The sequence below is a fragment of the Scylla paramamosain genome, chromosome 9 (assembly GCF_035594125.1).
Source record: "Scylla paramamosain isolate STU-SP2022 chromosome 9, ASM3559412v1, whole genome shotgun sequence".
NCBI lineage: Eukaryota > Metazoa > Arthropoda > Malacostraca > Decapoda > Portunidae > Scylla > Scylla paramamosain.
The window spans coordinates 29075441-29099041 of NC_087159.1; the positions used below are offsets into that span (position 1 = coordinate 29075441).

At 35.9% G+C, this 23601-nt stretch overlaps 1 protein-coding gene across 3 annotated transcripts in view; it reads left to right on the plus strand.

Annotated features, from left to right (window-relative positions):
- LOC135103842 (guanine nucleotide exchange factor subunit Rich-like) overlaps positions 1-23601 on the plus strand; it is a 59231-nt gene that overhangs the window by 8965 nt on the left and 26665 nt on the right. For 2 of the 3 annotated variants that reach the window (XM_064010683.1, XM_064010684.1), the window contains 14 exons: positions 610-716; positions 989-1146; positions 1280-1474; positions 3615-3851; positions 5264-5536; positions 8276-8372; positions 10357-10601; positions 12722-12953; positions 14716-14822; positions 15564-15695; positions 16152-16391; positions 17551-17665; positions 20110-20246; positions 20613-20657. In XM_064010683.1, the coding sequence (XP_063866753.1) occupies positions 610-716; positions 989-1146; positions 1280-1474; positions 3615-3851; positions 5264-5536; positions 8276-8372; positions 10357-10601; positions 12722-12953; positions 14716-14822; positions 15564-15695; positions 16152-16391; positions 17551-17665; positions 20110-20246; positions 20613-20657 (2320 nt within the window). The remainder of the gene's footprint in view (positions 1-609; positions 717-988; positions 1147-1279; positions 1475-3614; positions 3852-5263; positions 5537-8275; positions 8373-10356; positions 10602-12721; positions 12954-14715; positions 14823-15563; positions 15696-16151; positions 16392-17550; positions 17666-20109; positions 20247-20612; positions 20658-23601) is intronic. The other variant, XM_064010685.1, reaches the window with a different exon arrangement.

The following is a 23601-nucleotide window of genomic DNA, read 5'->3' on the forward strand; positions in this document are numbered from 1 at the left end:
TCTTTCAAAATGGAACTGAGGGGTAAGGTGCAGCTAAAAAAAAAAAGGGGGGGGGGAAAAATTGATCTGTTAGACTGTGACCATATTCTGAGGGTAACACTCCATAGACTAAGCACTCATAAATGGCTTCTTGATTTTAGAGATGGGAGAAAGGGGTTATTTGCAACAAAGGTTTCAATTAAGCACTTGTGTAAGAGCAAAAGTGGCTATTTTGAACCTGAGTGAAACTTGAGACAAAGATGGATAGAAACTGTGTGAGTGAGCTTTAGAAATTTAAAGTTTATGTTAGCTACATCAAAAGCTTTAGACATGTTTAAGGCAATAGCAATGTTTTCAGTGAGATCCCAAAGTGAAGATGCAAAGATTCACCAAGGAAAGCTAGGTCCCCAATGGATTATCCTTTATGGAATCTACTGACAATCAAATTGTAAATCAGTCTTTATATATATATATATATATATATATATATATATATATATATATATATATATATATATATATATATATATATATATATATATATATATATATATATATATATATATATATATATATATATATATACACACAATGTCTGGTTCATAGTGAGTGTTTTCTGCATTTTTGCAGCTCTCAAGGAGTGGTGTACCTTGTGGATGAAGCAACAGGAGGTCTTGAAGTTTCTCATCGGATGATCCTTTCAGACAGAGACTACGGAGGCTCACCAGGACCTGTTGGTAAGTCAGTTTCCCTTATCAATGGTGATCTTGTACCTTATCATATATTGTTGGGTTTCTTCTTCATAAGAATTATTCTTTGTCACCCAAAGGTCAGTTGAGTTAGATTAAACTCTCAACCAACAGTATTCACCAGACTCAAATCTCTGCCTAATGTTTTTTATTTATTTATTTCTTGATGGGTTTGGTATATAATCTCTCTATCCAAGGCCAGAAGGGGGAAGGAAGATACTGAATGTGTGATCCCTTATTAGATATTATGTCATCTTCAGGTTTCATGAAGTGGACCCCTGATGGTACTGTGCTAGGCATGAGCTGGGTTGGAGGAGGACTATCTCTTTGGAGTGTGTTTGGTTCACTGTTGACTGTCTCCCTGCGTTGGGACTACTCACAAGACCCTCTTTCTCATGCCATTACTATCACAAATATGGTAAGTAATCATTTTGCTTTTGAATGCTTCCTGCACATCTGTCTCTTATTGTAATAGCATTGGCATAAGTATGTGACAGCTTATCTTGATTTTTATGCAAGGAATATTAACAGTATTTTCATTATTTTCTAAGGAATGGGGAGCAGAAGGGTATGAGCTCTGGTGTGTACAGGAGCATGAGGGAGGGAAGGAGGCCTGCTGGGGTAAGTCAACATTCATGGATAATGAGGATAAGAAGGAAGAGAAAGAAGAAGAGGAAGTCACCACAGGAACATCAGTCTTGCAGTTTTCCTTTATCAAGAGTGCTCTCACTGTCAACCCTTGTATGGTAAGATTACAAGCAAAACACAAAAGAAAGTATTTGTTGAGTTTTAATTCATATCTCAAGATGTTCTCTTTTCATCACACAGGTAATGTATACAGTGTACAGAGAGTGAGATATTATTATTATTATTGAGCCTTGCTGTGGACGTGTGTTACCACCTGTGCTGTGCCTGGGCTGTTTGGGGTATAGTACCATGGGCCGTGAGACTTTCCTTACCCATCACGGGCCAATGGGGCTAGGAGTGTAAATGTCTGGACCTTGTCATTCTGGTACATAAATAGGTAAACAGACAGACTATCAGTATTGTAAGGGAGAGAAAGTCCAAGAGGATGTGAGGGAAATAATGAAAAGGAAAGTTGCAGGTTTGGATGGATGTGCTGCAGTGTGTTTGAAGAGTGGTGGAGAGAGCATTATATCATGGTAAACTTACTGAATGTGTTCTCTTTTGCTCTGGTGCTAGAAGACTGAAGAAATGCATGTGTAGTTCCTTTATATAAAGGAAAATGGGGATAGATGGCAGTGCTCAGACTATAGGAGTATAAGTTTGTTGAGAGTGGTAGGAAAGGTGTATGGTTGAATGCAGTTAAGGAGGATAAGAGAAGGAACAGAAAATACAATCCAAAAGGAATAGGGAGGTTTTAGAAAAGAAAGAGGTTGTGTAGATCAGATTTTTGCAGTAAGGCATTTGTATTAAAACATTATGGAGAAGAAAAAGTAAGTTGTGTTGGCATTCATGGACTTGGAGAAAACATGTGATGGCACTGACAGAAAAGGATTATGGGATATTCTGAAAGTATATGGAGTTGGAGGTAGATTGCTGGAAGAAGTGAAGAGTTTTTATTTAAATAGCGTGGCATGTGTAAGAGTTGGTGATGGAATGAGTGAGTTCTTCCCAGTGTGAGTAGGTTTGTCAGGCTTGCGTAATGTCACTGTGATCATTCAACTTATATATGGATGGTGCAGGAAAGGAAGTGAATATCAGAGTTTTAGGCAGAAGTGTAAGTTTGACCAGTTGGGAAGAAAGCATATGGGATATGAGTCAGTTAGTATTTACTGATGATAGTTCTGTTGACTAACTCAGAAAGTTAGAAAGACTGGTGAAGGAGTTTGGGCAGGTGTGTAGGAGGAAGCTGAAAGTGAATGTCAGTAAAAGTGAAGTAAAGGGCCTATTGAGGTTTATACAGTTGCTTTAATGTGTACTTTACTCTTGGAGCATTATGGAAATATTGAGAAATTTATCCAAATTAAGGATAAATTAGTCATGAGAGGCATGTTGCTGGGGATTGAACCACTGACATGGATAATCAAGGTAAACATGCAGGCCTGATGCACTACTTGTTAGGCCAAGTGATATCTTTCCTGTCACTGCACAGCTTTCCTTTCCATTTAGTCAGCTTCTGGTGTTTTACCTTCTTCATTACTGGGAATACCTTTCATATTTTCTCTCATCTCTTCTGCAAACATCTTCCATCTGAGAACAATTTTTTAGCTTATGGCCAACCTCTCTTGGAAGTAATGGGATGTTGCTTTCTTTGGGATCTTCATTGCTGCCCACTAGTGTCCTGCCTCCCTCTGGAGCATCATGGAAATACCAGGAATTTAACCTGAAGGTGGGGATGAATTGACAATGAGAGATGTGTCGTCAGGGATTAAACCCCTGACATGGACACCAAGTAATTGTGGGAATCCAACACATTACCAGTTAGGTTAAGGTGATTACCAAAGCTGAGATTCTTGTAGTAATGAATCATATTTTATATATGTTTGTTATCTTCTCATGTATATATGTATATAATATGGAAAATTAAATGATTTGCATTTTATGAAATCAGTTTTATGAGGATCTGCATTATTCTGTTACTTTCCCCCTTGCATTTATTAATCCTTTTTCCAATTACATTCACCTAGTGTCAGACTTTTTTTCTCTCCCAACTGAACCTACACTACACAATTTTTCAGGCCATACCAATGTTGGTTATTCTTACTTTTGCCCTCAGCTGCTCTTTACAAACAAATGTCACTCATACAGTTCACTCCAGACACATCCATTCCTTCTCTTTTACTGCTTTCTGTCACCAACCTCTTCAGAACACTTATTTTTATTTTCTTCCTTTTATTAGTGTCACTTTCCTCATTCCCACAGAGCCGGCTGGTGAGGGTTCTCCTGCAGGGCAGTGACTGCCTCTATCTCAATACTACTGAGGGCCTCATGGGGACATCCTCAAGTATCCCTCATGATGCTCTCTCTCTCTACTTTGATGATGATGAAGAGGGGGCTTTTGAGGATCGTGCCAATACCCAATTTAATGTGGCTGCCAACAAGCAGTGGATTGTAGTGCCTATACCATACAAGTACACCTCTTCCAACTGGCCAGTCAGGGTGAGTTAATCTATTTTTCAAAGTTGTTTACCATCCACAACACTAATGTGAAGTTGCTTTGATAGCACTTCAGGAATTAATTGTTGTCATAATGTTGCCTGGTATTTATATTATTGATCATAGAAAGTGTAACTTGCATGAGGGGTAGAATTGCCCATACAGAGTGATATCACATTATCCAGTACGTTTTGTTAAGCATCCTGCATTATGGCAACCCCTGCAGCATGATTTAAAGTATTTCCTATTAACACAGAACTATTGTTAAGATTGTTATTATTTGATTTTTAATACAAATTTATCATTTGTGCATTTTGATAATGTTTTAGAAAGGGCAAATTTTCTAGGCTGTCAAAATGTTTTAATACAAAATTCATCCCTTCATTCAGTTTTGATCAAGAACAGTGCTGAATTGTGCCTCTGTCACATTCAGGCAAAACTTTCTGAAAACTGTGATAACATTACATATAGGCAACTATATGTACATTAAAACAGTTGAACAGATATACTGTTAAATCTTGATTATGTAATTTTAATGCAGTGTAATTTCTGTGGGATGCTAAATTGTGGAATCCAGAGTATTAAAGTGGTGTGAAAAATTATAATAAGTCACCTTTTGCCAGGGGACGTCTTATATTAATTTTACTCAACAGTAAGTCATTAGTGTTTTAACTCGGCAAGTAGAGATAGCATAACAATATATCAACTGTGACTTCACAAGCATGGTGGCCCATGTGTGTTTGTTATGCCTGGTGTGGCACCGGTTACAGCTCATGTGCCTGCAGCAGCATCTTGTTTTCCCCATCTGCCTTCACTACTTTTCCCCATGTCTCAAAAGAAATGTAACTCTGCTGTGCCCTGAAACTTCCAAAAATCCCACTCCGTATCTTAGGAGTGGATGAAACTGGCTCATCTTTACATGTAACCTTGCGTCAGGACAAGTGCAAATCACCCGTCTATCATTCTTGCCATGTGTAGCTGGACAGTGGTCGTCTCGTATCTACATCAAGACAGTAATTAAACTCTGTATGTTAATTCTATATTTTAAGCATTCTTTGATTTATAAACATATATATTTCATTCAGGGGACATCTGAGAACTAATGTGTCAAACAGAGATGTTTTAGTAGTTAATCTCATACCAGTAACAATAATCCCTAGGCCTGCCAAAACCTAACCGTCAGGGTATATGTAAGACACGGTGATTTTTCTAATCTTTTTAAAAAAGTGAGTCTTATATAGCAGGAAGTATGGTATATGAAAACAAAAACATTTTGTTCAGTAAGTATCATCCATTGATGGGAACATTGCCACCAACAAAATGGTTTCCATGATAGGCTACCTTATTATCTTGCACCATTAAGTAGCTGTCTTCTTAACTTAACCCCAACCCACTTTTTCTCCTTTCCACCCCAGTATACATGTGTGGATGAGGCTGGACAGTTGGTGGGTGTGGCAGGGCGAAATGGGGTCACCCACTACTCTTTGCGTTTAAGACGGTGGCACCTGTTTGGCAATGAGAGCCAAGAGCGAGACTTTGTGGTAACAGGAGGACTGCTGTGGTGGAGGTCATCGTGGCTGGTGCTTGGGGCCTACAACATCCCTGCCAACACAGATGAACTGAGGCTGTATCCACGTGATCACAAGCTGGACAACTCCTTCCTCACCACTGTTCCTCAACCAGCACAGGTGAATAGAGCAAGGAAAAACTTTGGAATGACTGTATTTTGCTATTTATCTTTTTCATGCTGCAGTTTCTCCAGGAGTGACCCCTGTGGTGGTGGTCATAGCATTATTTCATATCCACCTCCCTATCCAAACATTCCTGTCTTATTTATTCTAGTAGTACCACTTTTATACACACACACACTCCTTCTTTCAGAATGGGCACACCATATATTTTTTTCTTTTTAATACCTATTTCGCCACTTCACAATTTGCACTGCTTGTACAGGATCCCATACCACACCTCTCATACACACAGTTATTGCTCTCACCCACCCATCTTATCACAGTACATGGCTGTCTTAGATAACTCATTTCCACAACATACTCGTACACTGTTGATTATTGTGCTGTATTTCACATCCAAGTCTCTTATCCATATGTTAGGAGAATAGCTTTTGTTAAAACTCTCTTTCACAGCCTTCTCTGTCTTATATGTCCATCCATTTCACCATGTTTACCTAACACTGTTATCAGATATTTAAACTCATTCACCTCTAACATTCTCTCTGCACTCATACCTTTCTACAGTTGGCACATTTATATCCTAAGGTATCCTAAAGTCATACACGTCCTTTTTTCTGTCTATATATCTGATATAGTTGGCATTATTTGATGTGATAGTGTTGAGTCATGTGTCATAAAACTGCATGTCTATTATTTTGTTGCTGTATCCACCACTGAAAATCTGCATGGGAAAAAAAAAATACTACCATATGGCAACACAAGAGTTCTCATTTGATGCTTTGAATGACAGCAACAGTCTGTTGTTATTACGCTTGCTTGGAGAATTTGGTAGAAATGTGTGCTTTCTTATCAAGCATCTCCAGCCTTACCCCCTCTGCAGCTGTGAGTTATGTATACACATTTCAATGTGATAATTCTCCCTAATGTTTGGGACATGCACAATTGAGGCTAATAGAGTGAGATTGATTGTGTGCTACAAATTAAGGCCAGTACTAAGGAAATATAACAGCAAGCTGGAATAAGTCCAGTTATAATACACCACCTAGTTTCTAAGCTTGAGGCATCTCAAGAGCTTGAGGTATCCCACCACATATATGGTGGATATGGGATCCTAAAGTAAATGATAGGCCTTTTTTGGCTTACATGTGGTGCTTATTGGAAGAAAATCCCACCATTACAGCTAGACAAGTAAATGAACAGAATCCCGTGCTTCTCCAGGATGTCAGTATTCGTGGCAAGATCTCATGTTCTCAGGAAGTCTTGAAAAACAGGGGGCATATTACAACTGGATTTGTTCCAGTTTGCCATTATATATCCTAAGTATTGGGCTTTAATTTGAAGCAATTAATCACTCTCACTCTATTAGCCTCACTTGTGCATGTCTCAGACACTAGCGGAAATTTTCACATCACAGCTGCAGAGGAGATAAGGGTGGAAGTGCTTGATAAGAAAGTACATGCTTCTCCAAGCAAGCATAATGAAAACAGATCATTGCTGTCATTCAAAGCATTGAGTAAGAAATCTGGTGTTGCCATGTAGTAGTAATTTTCTTTCTTTTTTCCCATGGGGCTTTTCCATTGTGGATACAATGGCAAAAGAATAGATGTGCAGTTTTGCATTACATAACTCAGTGCAATCATATCAAATGGCACTGATTGTACCTTGTTCCTTCATGAGGCATCTCCCAATGAGGTGGCCATGGCAGAAGAGCCTTCACCTTTCTCTCTCCAAACATTCTGTTTTTGCATGATCAAGCACTTGGCTTCTGCTAACACCTCTTTCACTCATGTACTCCTTTACCCTTTCCTTCCATCTTCCAAGTGGTCTTCCTCTCTTATTACCACCATCACTTTTGCTTGCATATTGTTTCTTTACAGATTTTTAGAGCTTCATTTTTCAATATGGCTGTATCATCTCAATGTGTTCCTTTTCACCCATTCAACTTTAGAGATGGAGAAGATGGCAGTGGAGCAATTTGGATGAAATAAAGGGGAAAAGATGTATTAATGATGAGAGAGTTTTTAGGAAGCTGGAAAACAGATTTGACTTGATTTCAGGTAGAGATATAAAGGGCTTGAGTTTCAAGAGGTGGGAGGTTATTGCACAGCTGCATTGTATGTCTCTTTGCTTATTATGACTTATTAGAATCCTTATTTAAGTTATTGGCACTAATTTAATTCATTTGTACATAGTTATATAAAGTAGTACTAAAGAAATAATGGAAGTAATTCAAATGTTAGTAATGTTATCTTTTCATCATCTACATTCCTTCCCAACAAATCCATGGTACTCATACATGATAACTGTGTACATCTATAAGGCAAATCTTTGTGGAATCGTAGAATTTTCTCTTAGTCATGATTGTATATAAGAAATGGCATTGTGTAGATTTGAGGGAGGTACTAGTAAGTAGGTTGGATGGGTTTTGGGTGAATATATACAAGACTTTGATTGCACCTTGTTATCATGAGAATCTTGCTGAAAGAATAAGAAATATCACCAGTTTGAAGAGGGTAAATATAGTACCAGTCTACAGGGATAGATGAGATACAGGAAACATGTAACATATATATATATATATACAAGATTTGTAAAAAGTCATTTGAAAGATAATGGTCACTGCTTCTTAAAAGAAAAAATATTGTAATTGGTATTTAAGTTATAATTAAAAAAAGAAAAAAATACTAAAGTAAGAGGTGTTATTGAATTAATTGTTAGCCTATATTTTTGTTCCAGGTCCTTTTGCTGAACATATATGGGGACCAACTGATTGTGCTGACTGCTGATTGTCACATTACTGTTTACAACTTGCAGCTCTCTCAGAGCGATTCAGGTAAGGGCTAGAGAAATGCTGATGTCATTACTAAAGAGGAAGAAAGCAATTCGAATGTTGAACAGACAGGTATTTAGTATGGTATTTGTTCTTGTGTATGAAAAATTAAGTCTTGTCAATTTGCTTCTATTTACTCTGAGCCATGAATTTACATTTCTGAGCCATGGATGATAAGTACAGTAAGAAATTATCCTCTCAGAGAACAGCAGATGAGGAGACAGTCAGGGATCAGGGTATTAGAGGTTGTCTTCCTTAGGATATCTATAGGAGGAAGGTAATGAGGAGAATATGGTAATTCCCTGATAAATTATGTTCCTAAAAAGTACTTTCTTTGGAAGAAATTAACTGCATGAGGAATGTAATAGAATGAATGGAAGGTAAATATGAGAATATTTAATTTTCTTGCCTGATAGTTTACTTATCATCACCCATGAACTTCTCCTGTGTCTTTTAGACTCAACAGACACAACACTAATTAGGTTTGTGTGTTTTTAATAAGTTGATTAGGTGGTTAGCATAAGCAACATATTATATAATGATGGCATATGGCAAGATTGCCTTCATGTTGTTGCTTTGTTGTGTAAAGTAGATGCTACTGTTGTGTTTGTTGGGAAAAAAATAATTTGGTATTGGTGTGTCATAAAAATGAGTGGGAATTATTGGTAAGCTACTTGGAGATCAGATCTGATGACTACATAATCTGGTCTGACCTGCAAGTTTTTACAGTTTCATTTGTTTTTGAGCTCATTATTAATTCATCTACTCACCACAACAATTCTGTTTGGTACCCAACCTTACATTTAGTAACACTAAAGCATTAGTGTCAGCTTATTCTTTATAGTATTATACATTACTTTGTAGATTACTGCTTGACACAGGTCGCCTAAGACCTCCTTAGACATATATTGCTGGCTGCTCTGTATTCTTTGTTCAACCAGCCATTTGGTAATGTGGGTGCAATAGACACTTTTTTTTATTAGTATTATTAAATGTGTCAGCAAATATGGTATTTATATATATATATATATATATATATATATATATATATATATATATATATATATATATATATATATATATATATATATATATACATACATACATATATATATATAATCTTTTCTAAAAGTATTTGTCATTGTCCATCTTTTATGATTATTGTTCTCTTCTTTAATATGTATTTCCGTGATATTTCAGATTCTCTAATCCCATATTATTCATAGTGTTCTTAACTAAAACATTTCTTATCAAATTTGTCAGCAAATATGGTATATATATATATATATATATATATATATATATATATATATATATATATATATATATATATATATATATATATATATATATATATATATATACATATATATATATATACATATATATATATGTTACAGTCAATACCTGAATCCAGACAATTTGTAAAGTGACTTATTTTTTCAGGCAATTTGTGAACTGCCTGGTTAGGTTAGGTTAGGTTAGGTTAGGTTAGGTTAGGTTAGGTTAGGTTAGGTTAGGCAGTTCACAAATTGCCTGAAAAAATAACTTTACACTTTACAAATTGTCTGGATTCAGGTATTGACTGTAACATATATATATACATATATATATATATATATATATATATATATATATATATATATATATATATATATATATATATATATATATATATATATATATATATATATATATATATATATATATATAAATTTATATATATATAAATATATATATGTAAATTTTTTTTTTTATTTATCTTTGTTTTTATCTTGTATAAAAGTATTTGTCATTGTCCATCTTTTATGATTATGGTTCTCTTCTTTAATATATATTTCCGTGATATTTCAGATTCTCTAATCCCATATTATTCATAGTGTTCTTAACTAAAACATTTCTTGGTAACTAGTCAAGTACTAGCCAAGGTGAGACCATGCTAATAGCTAGTTATGTTTGCCACCCTTAAGAATCACTCAACATGCAGGTGGCAGTCCTGGCAGTGTTGTGGTGTCCCGGGTGCAGGAGGTGGACATCTCTGGCTTGACGGTGCATCCAGCTTGCGTGGTGTCAGTGCTGCTGACTAGTCTACGCACTGAGTCATGGCAGGCCAATAGTGGACAGCATAGTCTACTACCTGCCCAAAGTGTAATCATCAACATCTCAGGCAAGGTCCTTATGATCCAGAGGGACCAACAACAGCCCCTTGGCTCTCCCAACAATGGAAAGCTGGTAAGAAAGCAGTGATGTTTGCTTGGAATACTTTTGATTAAATTGATAGCCCCATTGTGATGTTCTTTGATTTAATATATTTTACTTCTTAAGTGATATATCTTTGAAAGCTAGAATTGTTTAAAGAACTGTCTTGTGTCTTTCAAGATGCAGGTTGTTGGTTGAGCAGTCAGGTAGTTAACTGGAATCCTCTTCAAAATGGCTTCTCATGTTCATAGTTATCTTATACTCACTATCTGAAGGTACTGAAATGTTAAAATATATATATAATAAATGTTCTGGTGACAAGTGATTGAAAATCAAGAGGACATTCTTGTAATTTAAGAAAATAAGGTGCTTAAAAGACTTTGAGATTCAATTCCCATAAAAAAGTATTGGCATTTAGTGCTGTGGAATTAAAGGTACCAAGAACAAAAAAATATATATATGTTTAAAACCAAGTTAAATGAAAAGACTTGAAAATAAATTAGTTGAGATCTGTTATACTACTGGCTTACAATAATGCAATTTGCCTTCTCTCAGATAAGCAGAATATTCAGTAAAAAGACAATGATTATAATTCATAAACCTAACCAAAAGAAATTTACAAACCCAAGCTTTTGAAGTCTTCCATAATGGAATTTTAGAATATTTACATAGTTACTAAATAAGCATGAGGCTAGAGGAAAGACCACAAATGAAGGGTATGGACACTGTGAAGAGAGCAGTAATTGAAAGGGAACTTCTTAACAACAGAGAAGAATTCTTGTGTGATAGAATGAATGGAGGGCAGGTATGTATGGAAGAGTATTAATATTAGGGGGTGTGATCTCAAGTTCCTGTATAAGAAATTTTCCCTTTTATTGTGATCATGTCAAAAGTGGGAAAAGGATTGAGCCTGTCATGGTTTAGTAGCAGTAAACCTATTTTGATGCTTAGTCATGATAAAGGAAGAACCTTGGTATCCTGTGCAACTGACCTTCACATTTTGTGGCTGGTGAGGATCATCCCCTCTCATCCTGGAGGACTTGAGGCTGGGATGGGAGGGAATGCCTCTAGTTATGATTAAGAGTATGAATGAAGTCTTGCCTCAAATTCCTATCTCCTTCATGAAAGATACAGGTTGTCCATCACTAATCCAGTATCATTGGGACCTGTAGGGCACTATCAGTACTGGTACAGCCAATATTGTTAACAAAAGAAACTGAGCAAGTTTTCTTTATATTTCTTCTGTCATAAACAATATTGTTAGTATCAGTATAGCTGATACTACTAATAAAAGAAACTTTGTTTCTTTAAGTCATAAACTGTCAAAGAGGCAATACTATACTATACTTACACAAGCTTCACACAGACGCACTGCTGTTGAGTTTTTTCAGAAGTTCAACCTTATCTTTTGTGGATAATGTGCAGTGTGCTTGTGCTTCACACAACAAGAAGCATTTACTTATTTCACTGGAGCCATGGCTGGAGCTAAAACTGAGCAGGTTTAATAATGAATGTGGAAAACAAATTGGAATGGCTTCTGGGTATTTGGAAGTAATGCCACAGCTATTTATGCAGCAAATATCTTCTTGTGACCTGTTTTGCATCATAATGCTTCTTAGGTCATCCACTCCTCACTTCTGTTATTCTCGTACTGCTATATTATTATACTGCTGTCTCAGTCCTTTTTTCCTTTCTCTCTTAAAAAACTTTAAATACATTTTATCATCTTTCCAACAAATAGTAGCAGCAGCAGGTTGGTGTAGTGGAAAACTTTTAAATTGTGCTAGGTGAAATTATTGCTGGATTAGTCACAGAATCAAGTTAGTGTTGGTCAACATGTATTATTCTGGTATATAGATAAATGGTAGAAGAAAAATTAACTTTTTTTTTTTTTCTCTCTCAAATTGATCTTTCTGAATTTTCTTGTTTTTATAATTCTTTAACATGATTTACAATTCATTAACTGCCTTTTCATACACACACCCATATAGAAGAAAAGATGCATTGAAAGAACATATACACATATCATGTCTCATATTATATCTGAAATTTGATTTTCAACTGCAGAATTTATTTGTTGAAAGTAAGTTTAACTTTGTAGATTCTGATAATAATTTTCTCCATTGTAATGCATAATGTTTTTATGTGTTCAGTTTCACAGTGCACAGATGACACCCATTGTGCTGGCATCAGGTTGCGAAGCACTGTGGTGTAGTAGCTGTGCTGTTAGTCATAAGCCCCATCTGAGCCATGCCTTGTGGCTCCACTGTGGAGCGCATGGCACCCGAGCATGGTTGCCTTTGTTTCCTAATTCCTCCGATAAGTCACACACCTTCATGGCCCGAAGGATCATGTTGCCCTTCACTCCGTCCATATATCCCTTGGGTAGGTGATGGTGGTAATGGTTAAGGATGTTCAGATAACCATACATTTCTCCAAAGAAGAGGACTAATGTTAACTGTTCCTAAATCATGAAGTCATTGATTAAGGTCCTGATGTTATTTTTACATTAATTGAGGGACAAGAGATCCCATAGCAATTAAACATCAATATTTGGATATAATAACTTAGTTTTCTCTCTCTTTGTCATTGATCTTCTCAGAATAGAAAGAAAAAAATCTTATGAGAAAGCAGGTAATTATTATTTCTTTTTATTTACTTATTTTTTTAAGTTTTACATTTTCTGCAGTTTGATTTACTGTACTAGGTAACTGTATCCATCTATAAGTGTTTTCATGTGCAGTTTACCATTTCCTGCATATATAAAGTGACAGTGAAGAAGGAAGTAGGAACAGAAATTTATAAAATGAAAGAAATAGCATTTCCTTCACATATTTCACTTAATTTCCTGACTTAGGTGTTAATCTTTAATTACTAATCAATACTTATTTTTGTTACATTGAATTACTTATTTTCATTTTACATCAGCTAACAGCTGCCATGCAGTAAAGTTGCATACTTTGGGAAAAATGTAGATTGTGAGCTATACTTGAGTGCTCACATTGTTTTTAGTTTCTGAGGTATGATCTTACTTCACAAATCAGACAGCCTCACCTTTAACCATGCAAGATGGGAGACTAATTTACACTTCTGCCCATCTCCATGACAATGCAAATTAAGATCAATGGCCAGCTTTGCCTTTATTCCTTAATATGACTTTACAGTACTTTTTATTGTTGGTCAGCAGGAACTCCATTTTTCCAGAGCTTGCGTCTGGAACCCAGATGAGTTTTATAGTAAATAAGCCAATTGTTTTTTTATAAGAAGGATGTCTGATTTGTATAAAGGCATTCCATTTTCTTTTCCTTAACAATATGTAGTTATAACTTTGTATGATATGATCAAATGTGGAGATCATTATGTCTTACAGTAACAGAGTATTTAGTAACAAATTATACAGAATTAAATAAGTAAAAAAAAACACAGCACACACAAATTAGATAAGCCAAAAAAAGACAACACACAGAATACACATATGCTTATAATTGGCTACTTATCCAGTGATGTCATAATTTGATGTTACTAATGTCTTGTGCCAAGCACAAGTGCTGTTCCTTATATCCTAATTTCTTAGATATTATGTTCTTTTCCAGTGACAATCTTCACATAACTCCTTAGGACCAAATAACTTAGAAAATTTGTTTCTGCCTGCTAGTAGGTCTTCCTTGCCATTCTTCAAAGAGCACAGACCATTTGCTTCATGCATTTAACATCATACTATCCTTTTTGCTGTACTGTCACACAACCCACTTTTTAAGCAACTTTCATGCAGTCATACAAACTGATTAATCAGTGATATCTGTATGTTCTCAGTTTGCAGACTTGTATGCAGTGCTAGTCCTGTCATCTTTTATTGTCACATTCAACAATTAAATAAAAAAAAAAAATATATATATATATATATATATATATATATATATATATATATATATATATATATATATATATATATATATATATATATATATTATATATATATCACAATGATATTGAAAATAAAATCACTGTAGGAAAGGGTGCTCTCTCTCTCTCTCTCTCTCTCTCTCTCTCTCTCTCTCTCTCTCTCTCTCTCTCTCTCTCTCTCTCTCTCTCTCTCTCTCTCTCTCCACTACTACTAATATTAAGATTTGGTTGCCTTGCTTTACAGCTGTTATGTTTGAGGAGGGCATTCTCCTTGGAGCTGAGACTGATACTTCCTTGCTGGCCTGTGATGCTGCCTCCCATCATCAACCCCTCATGGTAGTGGAGCGAACTGTAAGTATTTTCTGATTACACATTTGGTATCTCTGATGAACTGATATATAAAATAGCAGCAATTATCCTTTTCAATTGATAAATACAGTAGGTTTTTAATTTACACAAGAAATGTTCTTCAAGTAAGTGCATATAATATGAACTTTGTGCACAGTTGGGTTCCATGATTTGCATTTTCAACTAGTATTTTCAAGCCTAGATAGAAATGGTTCTGAATCTCATGTGTAATGAAAAAAGTAGCAGAACTAGCAATTTATAGTGAGTTGGTAGCTGAGGAATGAAACCTTGTACCTCTAGATTTTCATCAAGTGATCAGCTATTGGCTTTCTGCCATACATGTTTCTTCATTGCTTTGCTTAAGATAGTTAAAAGATCTTTAAACTTCATTGATTTTTCTGACTGCAGTGTTCACACAAGACTGCAACTTTAAAATGGTGCATGTTATTTCAAGTTTCCTGTATATTTTAAATGAAGGATGCTAAATTTGTGACGTGCATGATTTTCATTCATATAGACACCTTGCTGAATAACTAGCCGTCTCTCTTTTAGTATCAAATCTGACAAGCTTATCAAGCATCAGTATTTGAAAAGTCACTTACCAAAGTATTTAATTCATGCCTCAAATTTAATATAACTTCTAAGATTTTGAATACAAAGTTTTAGAGTAAGCCACATTATATGAGAAGTACTTATATGTAACTCATGTGTTGAACTCAGTATTTCTCTTCATTTAATTTTCAGAGCCAAGTTTACCTCCATCACCTCCTGCGACAACTGTTGCGCCGAAACCTAGGATATCATGCATGGGAGGTGGCTAACACTTGCCGAGAGTTACCCTACTTCCCTCATGCTCTTGAACTGTTGCTCCACCAGGTAAGGTCCTTCAGTCTGCTTAACAAAAGTCCAATCTAATGTAATTTACTGTAGTCTCTGTTCCTGGGAATTCATTTGAGGTCCTGGTCATGGCAGAAATCACTGGTTCATTTTAGGTATTTTATCTATATATTCCAGTCTCTCTCTCTCTCTCTCTCTCTCTCTCTCTCTCTCTCTCTCTCTCTCTCTCTCTCTCTCTCTCTCTCTCTCTCTCTCTCTCTCTCTCTCTCTCTCTCTCTCTCTAATTAATATTTGTATTGATGTCTCTTAGATCTCTTGCTATAGGTCACAACTCTTTCCTGATACTTTTTTCGTATTGAACCCTAGTTTGAAAATTTTCACTAAACTCATCGTAGATTAATATTTTAAATGTTCTTTAGGTATGGACATCCTCTTTGCTCATTAAGAAAATTGGGTTTGGATGGGTGTGATGACTTACATGGATTGTATCATCAGGTTCTGGAAGAAGAAGCCTCAAGCAAAGATCCTCTCCCAGACTGCTTACTGCCCCGAGTTGTTGAGTTCATTAGAGAGTTTCCAGTGTACCTTCAGACAGTGGTGCAGTGTGCTCGAAAGACTGAACTAGCACTTTGGCATTACCTATTCTCAGCAGCTGGTAGCCCTAAACAACTCTTCATTAGGGCACTAGAAGTTGCCCAGCTAGACACAGCAGCATCTTACCTCATAATTTTGCAGGTGGGTAGAGATGAAGAATCTGAGTAGATCAACTTGTATACTTAGTTGGTTGTAATTATTTTGTTATTGCCTTCTATTAATCTACGGGATATTAATTATGTATATATATATATATATATATATATATATATATATATATATATATATATATATATATATATATATATATATATATATATATAGGAGGAACACTGGCCAAGGGCAACAAAAATCCATTAAAAAAAAAGCCCACTGAGATGCCAGTCCCAGAAAAGGGTCCAAAGCAGTAGTCAAAAATTGAAGGATAAGTGTCTTGAAACCTCCTTCTTGAAGGAATTCAAGTCATAGGAAGATGAAAATACAAAAGCAGGCAGGGAGTTCCAGAGTTTACTGGAGAAAGGGATGAATGATTGAGAATACTGGTTAACTCTTGCATTAGAGAGGTGGACAGAATAGGGGTGAGAGAAAGAAGAAAGGCTTGTGCAGCGAGACTGTGGGAGGAGGGGAGGCATGCAGTTAGTAAGATCAGAAGAGCAGTTAGCATGAAAATAGTGGTAGAAGACAGCTAGAGATGCCACATTGCGGCGATGAGAGAGAGGCTGAAGACAGTCAGTTAGAGGAGAGGAGTTGATGAGACAAAAAGCTTTTGATTCCACCCTGTCTAGAAGAGTGGAACGCCCCCATACATGTGAAGCATACTCCATACATGGACGGATAAGGCTCTTGTACAGAGTTAACAGCTGGGGGGGGTGAGAAAAACTGGTGGAGACGTCTCAGAATGCCTAACTTCATAGAAGTTGTTTTAGCTAGAGATGAGAGGTGAAGTTTTCAGTTCAGATTATAAGAAAAGGACAGACCGAGGATGTTCATTGTAGAAGAGGGGGACAGTTGAGTGTCATCGAAGAAGAGGGGATAGTTGTCTGGTAGGTTGTGTCAAGTTGATAGATGGAGGAATTGAGTTTTTGAGGCATTGAATAATACCAAGTTTGATATATATATATATATATATATATATATATATATATATATATATATATATATATATATATATATATATATATATATATATAGTATGCTTAGAGATAACAGAAGAGGTCAAGTATAACAGCACCACAGTTCTCATAAAAATAAGTAATTAATGTTACATGATCTCTGGAATTGTGCCTGTTTCTTACCCTAGAACTTGGAGAGTGCTTCTGTGAGTCGCAGCCTTGCCACCCGCCTCCTTGATGCCACCTTGGAGGCTGGGAAGTGGGATCTCAGCAAAGACCTGATTCGTTTCCTGCGCTCCATAGGTAAGAGTTATGATGCAGCCATTTCCTGTCCTCTTTCTATGGTATCACTAGGAAGGATTTTCTACACTTTCTATATTTACCACAAAATTAAGTAAACTATTTTTTTGTTAAGTAAAAAAATAAATAAATAAATAAAGATTAAAATTAAAAACTGAAACTCATTATACATTGAAATAATTAGCCAGTTTACTTCTCCTTTTGTGGATGTTTTAGTGAAAAGACAATTCTTGCTTAGTAAATAAATTTGAATAAATAAATAAATAAGTAAATTTATTTATTTATTTATAGAAGAGAGAGAGAGAGAGAGAGAGAGAGAGGATTGGAATGAATGAAGTAAGAAAGATTTGAAGAGGAATTTGTTGTAGGTAGCTTTGAATGAATACAAAGAAAATCTTATAGTGTATGTAATAGTACCGAGTGCACTGTGTGAAGGTGAAATACGGGATCTAGTAGAAAAATAGAAGAGCTTGAAGGTAATAAACATCAGATATCTGTGAAGTAACATGCATGGATAGTGAATACAAAGGAAATATGGAGGAGAATTGGTTTGTTGATTGAGCAGAGCAAGGAATATCATGATGCTTTGAGGATGTAGAGAGGACAGAAAAGTTGTCCATAAAGAAGTTAAGTAGATGAAATAGAGGTGTAACACTATGGGAAAACCATTAATGAGATGGAAGGACAGTGGGAATTGAGAGCATTTGTGCCTAATTAGAATGTAGTCTTCAGGGCTGCTGCAGGAGGTTAACCTACCTGATGTAATCAGCTGATTGTCTGAATGAGAATGAAGTTCCCTTCCCCAAATCTCAGCTTGGTGAGCTGTTTTGAGTGTTCTGTCTTGATATTCCTGCTTGTAATGAGTAGATTTTTCTTCAGTGTGCCTTATCATTGCATCAGTCTTTGTGAAGTCTTTGCTTTGCTTATAACTATCATCATATAAATAAAATAAATGAGATATATCACTTCCTTAAATTTCATTGTAGCATAAATCTGCCCAAACTAGAATGCTAACACAGATATCTACTATATATAACAGAGATCATTAACCTTGTTGAAATTTCAGGATGCAATGATCGCTTTTTCTAGGGAAGAACTTCTTAATCATAATGATGGATTTCCTTCCATCCAACCCAACAAGTATGGATAATCAATACATGAACTGCCGTTTGTCTCCAGGTTGCTAGAGAGCTAGTTGTGCATTTCTGAAATAATGATACATCATCTATCAATATATTATAACTATCACATTACCATTTATTACCATTATTAATACATGTCTTAATGAGTATCAGTTATAAATAACTAGCCAAACACACATGTAACTCCTAAAAGACATATATCTCCTCAATATTTACATTGAAGTCCATTATGTAAGGCAAGGTGGAATGACATGTGGTGAGTGCACGCCAGTGAGGTGGTTTGGGTGAGGTACTGAGTGTGCCACCTCCCTGGTGTTGGAGTGGAAAGAGTGGGTGTGCGTGGCTTACATCACTGGTTGTTCTCTGTTTCCACTTCATAGACTACTTGAAAGTTGATAACTTCTAGCCATTATAATAGTGGTCTACTGACACATAATAATTATTTGATATTAAAGGCAGGTTTCATTGATCAACCTTCACATTAAAAATGTAAATTAATATAGCTTTTATGTTTTATTAAAAACAGTATCAAGAGTCCAATTAACATTTTTTGATCTACAGTATAGTCAGACATATTATGCCTATCACCATTGTATTCTAATGTACATCAATGAGCTTTAAATGTTTTAAAAATCAGTTGGAAAAAGACTTGCAGCTGCTCAGCTGTACTTCCACCAGGAAACTTTTTCACCAATGCCATTTAGAGAAGAAGCTTGTATTTGCTAAGAAATATAAAGATTGAACATCTGAACATTGGAATTATAGATGATGTGGTCAGACAAAAGCTCCTTCTAATGCTTTCCCAGCCATCCCAGGAATGACAACAGTTCTGTAATCCTGGCTGTGGTTACAGCAATGCACCAGTTTTCATATACCAGTAGTATCTTTAATGTCCTATGTATTCTTAGAAAATGGATGGTACAGAACATAAGAGAATAATCTATGTACCCTAGTAGTGTAGCAAATGCAATCTGTAATTTCCAAAATGTGTTAGATATGGCTGCATATATCTAAGGAATGCCGACACTGGAAATGGCCAAGAAACACTATTTGCAACAAGGGCCATTATGAATCCTTTGATTTCATTATATTGTTTTGGTATTTAGGTCTTCACTACATCCAATTTATATAAACTCATTACTAAAAGGTATCTGTATTAAATCAACATAAGACCCTCCTCTTAAAAATACTGGAAAATATTGAAATACTGGAAAATATTCACACCATTTTTTTACATATTTTGTGATTCAGCAAGTGTTTTTTGAAACTTGAAATGTTTTAACAACTGTTTTTGTATTCTTTCAGATCCAACAGATTTGGACTCACCAAAGCCCTCTATACCTTCTTGTGGCAGCACCAAAGTTGGATTTACTCATGCCACCCCACCAGTGTCTCCAGCCTGTGTAGATGAGGATCTCTCCATGATCCTTCCAAACACTCAGGTATTGACTTCTTGGATTATAATTTCTTTTGCCGGTAACTTGATTTTATTGACTTTCTAGGGAGAGATTAGTTTTGATCTACCTTGAGGCAGTGGATGATAATGGCCACATTATCATTGAAAAAAAGGAGGAGGAATTGAAAGCATGTCCTTTCAAGGAATGTGCAACACATTAACAATGAGGATGAACACAGCTGAAGGATGTATTGAGCATGCTAGTCTATCTCTCTTTTTGTTTTGTTTTCCATGCTGTAGTTCTATATTACCTTTTTCTTGTTAAAACACTTGATGAAGTTTTGTTGCATGAAGCTCAATTTCATCATGTTGTGACTAATTCCTGCTATGTGTTGGTGGCTCCAACAAACAGATGTTGTTGAGAAGGATCCCGTCTGTTCTGGTCATCCTACCACAGGTATTGCTGAGTCTGGTGTAGTATTTAGTTTGGTGTTGTTCTGACAAAGCTGACTGCATGATTATCCATGTTTCCATCATTGTGTGTGTGTGTGTGTGTGGGTGTGTGCTCTGTTAATTACAAAAAAATGTGTCATGTCTGTGTCTTCTCTCTTCTTTTCAGTCTTTATACATCAGTTTTTAATCTATGCATCTTTTCTGATTTTGATTAATTTTAAGTCCCTTAAAAGAATGAAGACAACAGATGTGCTAGGTTATGATGACAAAATACAGTTCTGTCCAGAAACCAGTGTTAAATTTCTGATCTGTTGCTGAAAATTATAACTTACTGTGAAATTTTGTCATCTATATGTACTACTTAAGACTTGTTATGGACAATCACTGGATATGTATCAAGTCTAGGAAGGTGACACTTCACTACTTTTAAAGTCATTAAAACTGTTGTTAGGCATTATTCATTAAGTACATCTAAATACAGAATCAACATGGCATTCTGAGCACTCACTTTATCTGAGTATGAGGCAGGTAAATGTTATCTCACTAGAACTGTTAATTGTGATAATGGAATAATGAGAAACCACTTGAGACCACTTCAATAGGCTCTGTCAGCAATCACCCCACCTAACAAAACAGCTTCTATGAAATTAAGCATTCTGAGACATCTCCACCAGTTTTTCTCACCCCCCAGCTGCTAACTCTGTACAAGGGCCTTATCTGTCCATGCATGGAGTATGCTTCACATGTTTGGGGGGTTCCACTCATACCCCTCTTTTAGACAGGGTGGAATCAAAAGCTTTTCATCTCATTAACTCCTCTTCTCTAACTGACTGTCTTCAGCCTCTTTCTCATACCTGCATAGTTGAATCTGTAGCTATCTTCTATCGGTATTTTCATGCTAACTGCTCTTCTGATCTTGCTAACTGCATGCCTCCCCTCCTCCAATGGCATCGCTGCACAAGACTTTCTTTTTTCTCTCACCCCTATTCTGTCAACCTCTCTAATGCAAGATTCAACCAGTATTCTCAATCATTCATCTCTTTATCTGGTAAACTCTGGAACTTCCTGCCTGCTTCTATATTTCCACCTTCCTATGAGGGAGGTTTCAAGACATTTATCCTTCGATTTTTGAATACCTCTTCGGACACTATTTGTTGACCAGCATCTCAGTGGGCTATTTTTTTTTTATTATTATTATTATTGGATTTTTATTTCCCTTGGCCTGTGTCCCTCCTATATAAAAAATAAAAATAAAAAAATCAAGTCTATTATCATGAACCCCAAAGTATTATAGACATTTTTTGGTAAAATTTTACATAAACCAAGATGATACACTGCTGGTGTGATAAGTTAGTTTATGGAAAACAAAGACATATATACACTCTGACAGTATATGTTATAGAACTATAATAACTTATGTATAATAACTTATGTTTTGAATATGAGAAACTGGGCAAGGATTCTTTTGGGAATCTTGAAATCTTTTGATGCAGCATATGGTTTTATCCTTTTATGTTTGCTGTATGACAGTTGTAATAACCTTGCAAATATGGCATTATGAAATGTGCTGTTGTCATTAATCAAAAAACATTGTTCATGAAGCTCCCAAGAAGAGACAAAGAAATAAGACAGAAGAAAGGGTGTTTCATAACAGGTGAAACCGAAACACTGGAAATTTATTTAGGAGAGGAAAGCTGCATAGTGGCATGAAAGTCAAGGCTTGTTTACCTTCAGTATCCTGTGAAGGGTTCTGTTTCCCCAAAGACAGTCTCTCATGCATGTAACTTCAGTATTTTGTCAAAGATTTGATCCCTTAAAGACAGTTTCATGACCTGTTATCTTGTTTCCATGATAATCTAAACCATGGCATGAAACTTATCTTATAACAATGATGTATTAATGCATTTGAGAAAAGTACTTAAATACTTGAAAATGTACAGCTTATACAAGAATGTAGTTTCTGGGAAAGAACAGGGATTGCATAAGAACATAGCAGTTCACCAAATGCATGATGCCCCAGCAATACATTTAAATAAAATTGACCAACCATATTGATCCTCATTGTAATTGTTTATTTTTATGATTTACAAGAAATATATGAGGTCTGCTCAAAAATTGTCTCTGACCTTTGGCAGGGAAAAATTGACTTACCTGAAACCTTAGTCCTATTCAAAGTACAGTCATCTGTTATTATCCACTGGGGTTAGGTAGTAGACACACCTGTTGATAAGAAAAATCCATAGAAAATTAGTGCTCCCCCTTCAGAACACTCCTGACCCCCCAAAAAATTAGTTTAAATAAAGGAAACTACGTGTAGATGGTTGCAAACATTTTATTTATCAGCTAACCAAAAAAATAGAGAAAAGCCTCTCATCACTGCCGCTGTTATCTCTGTCACATCTGCTACCAACACGTCACTACTGCTAACAACAAAAACATGTTGAGTGTCTGCACTGTGTCAACTGCACCTTTTCCAGATTGCACTTGTTAATCCCTGACTTGTCACTGATAATAACAGTGTTCAGGAAATCAGTCACTGTTTCTGGAGCTCTCCATGCCCTGTGACACTTTCAGAGTTGCCTCTCATCCTTCTCATTAACAGCTTTAGCATAAATTTTGCAGGCACTTTATGCAAATCAAAATTCTTGCTCAAAATGGAATGCACTAAACCACTGCTTATCTCCACCTCATCTGCAAGTTCCTGACACTGACACAATTGTCCTTGACCAAAATCCACACTTGGTCATTGATCTTATCATTTCAGCTTATTGAGGATCTAGTGGATGTGAACCACCCTTCACTAATGTGCAGCCACCTTCAAACTGAATATACCTTTAGTTAATTTGTGTGATGACCACAGCATTGCAAAGTTTGCTGAATCTCAAATGGTTCCCATTTAGGTTTAACCAACCTTCTGATAAAACTTGATGCAACACTACTGTTCAAAT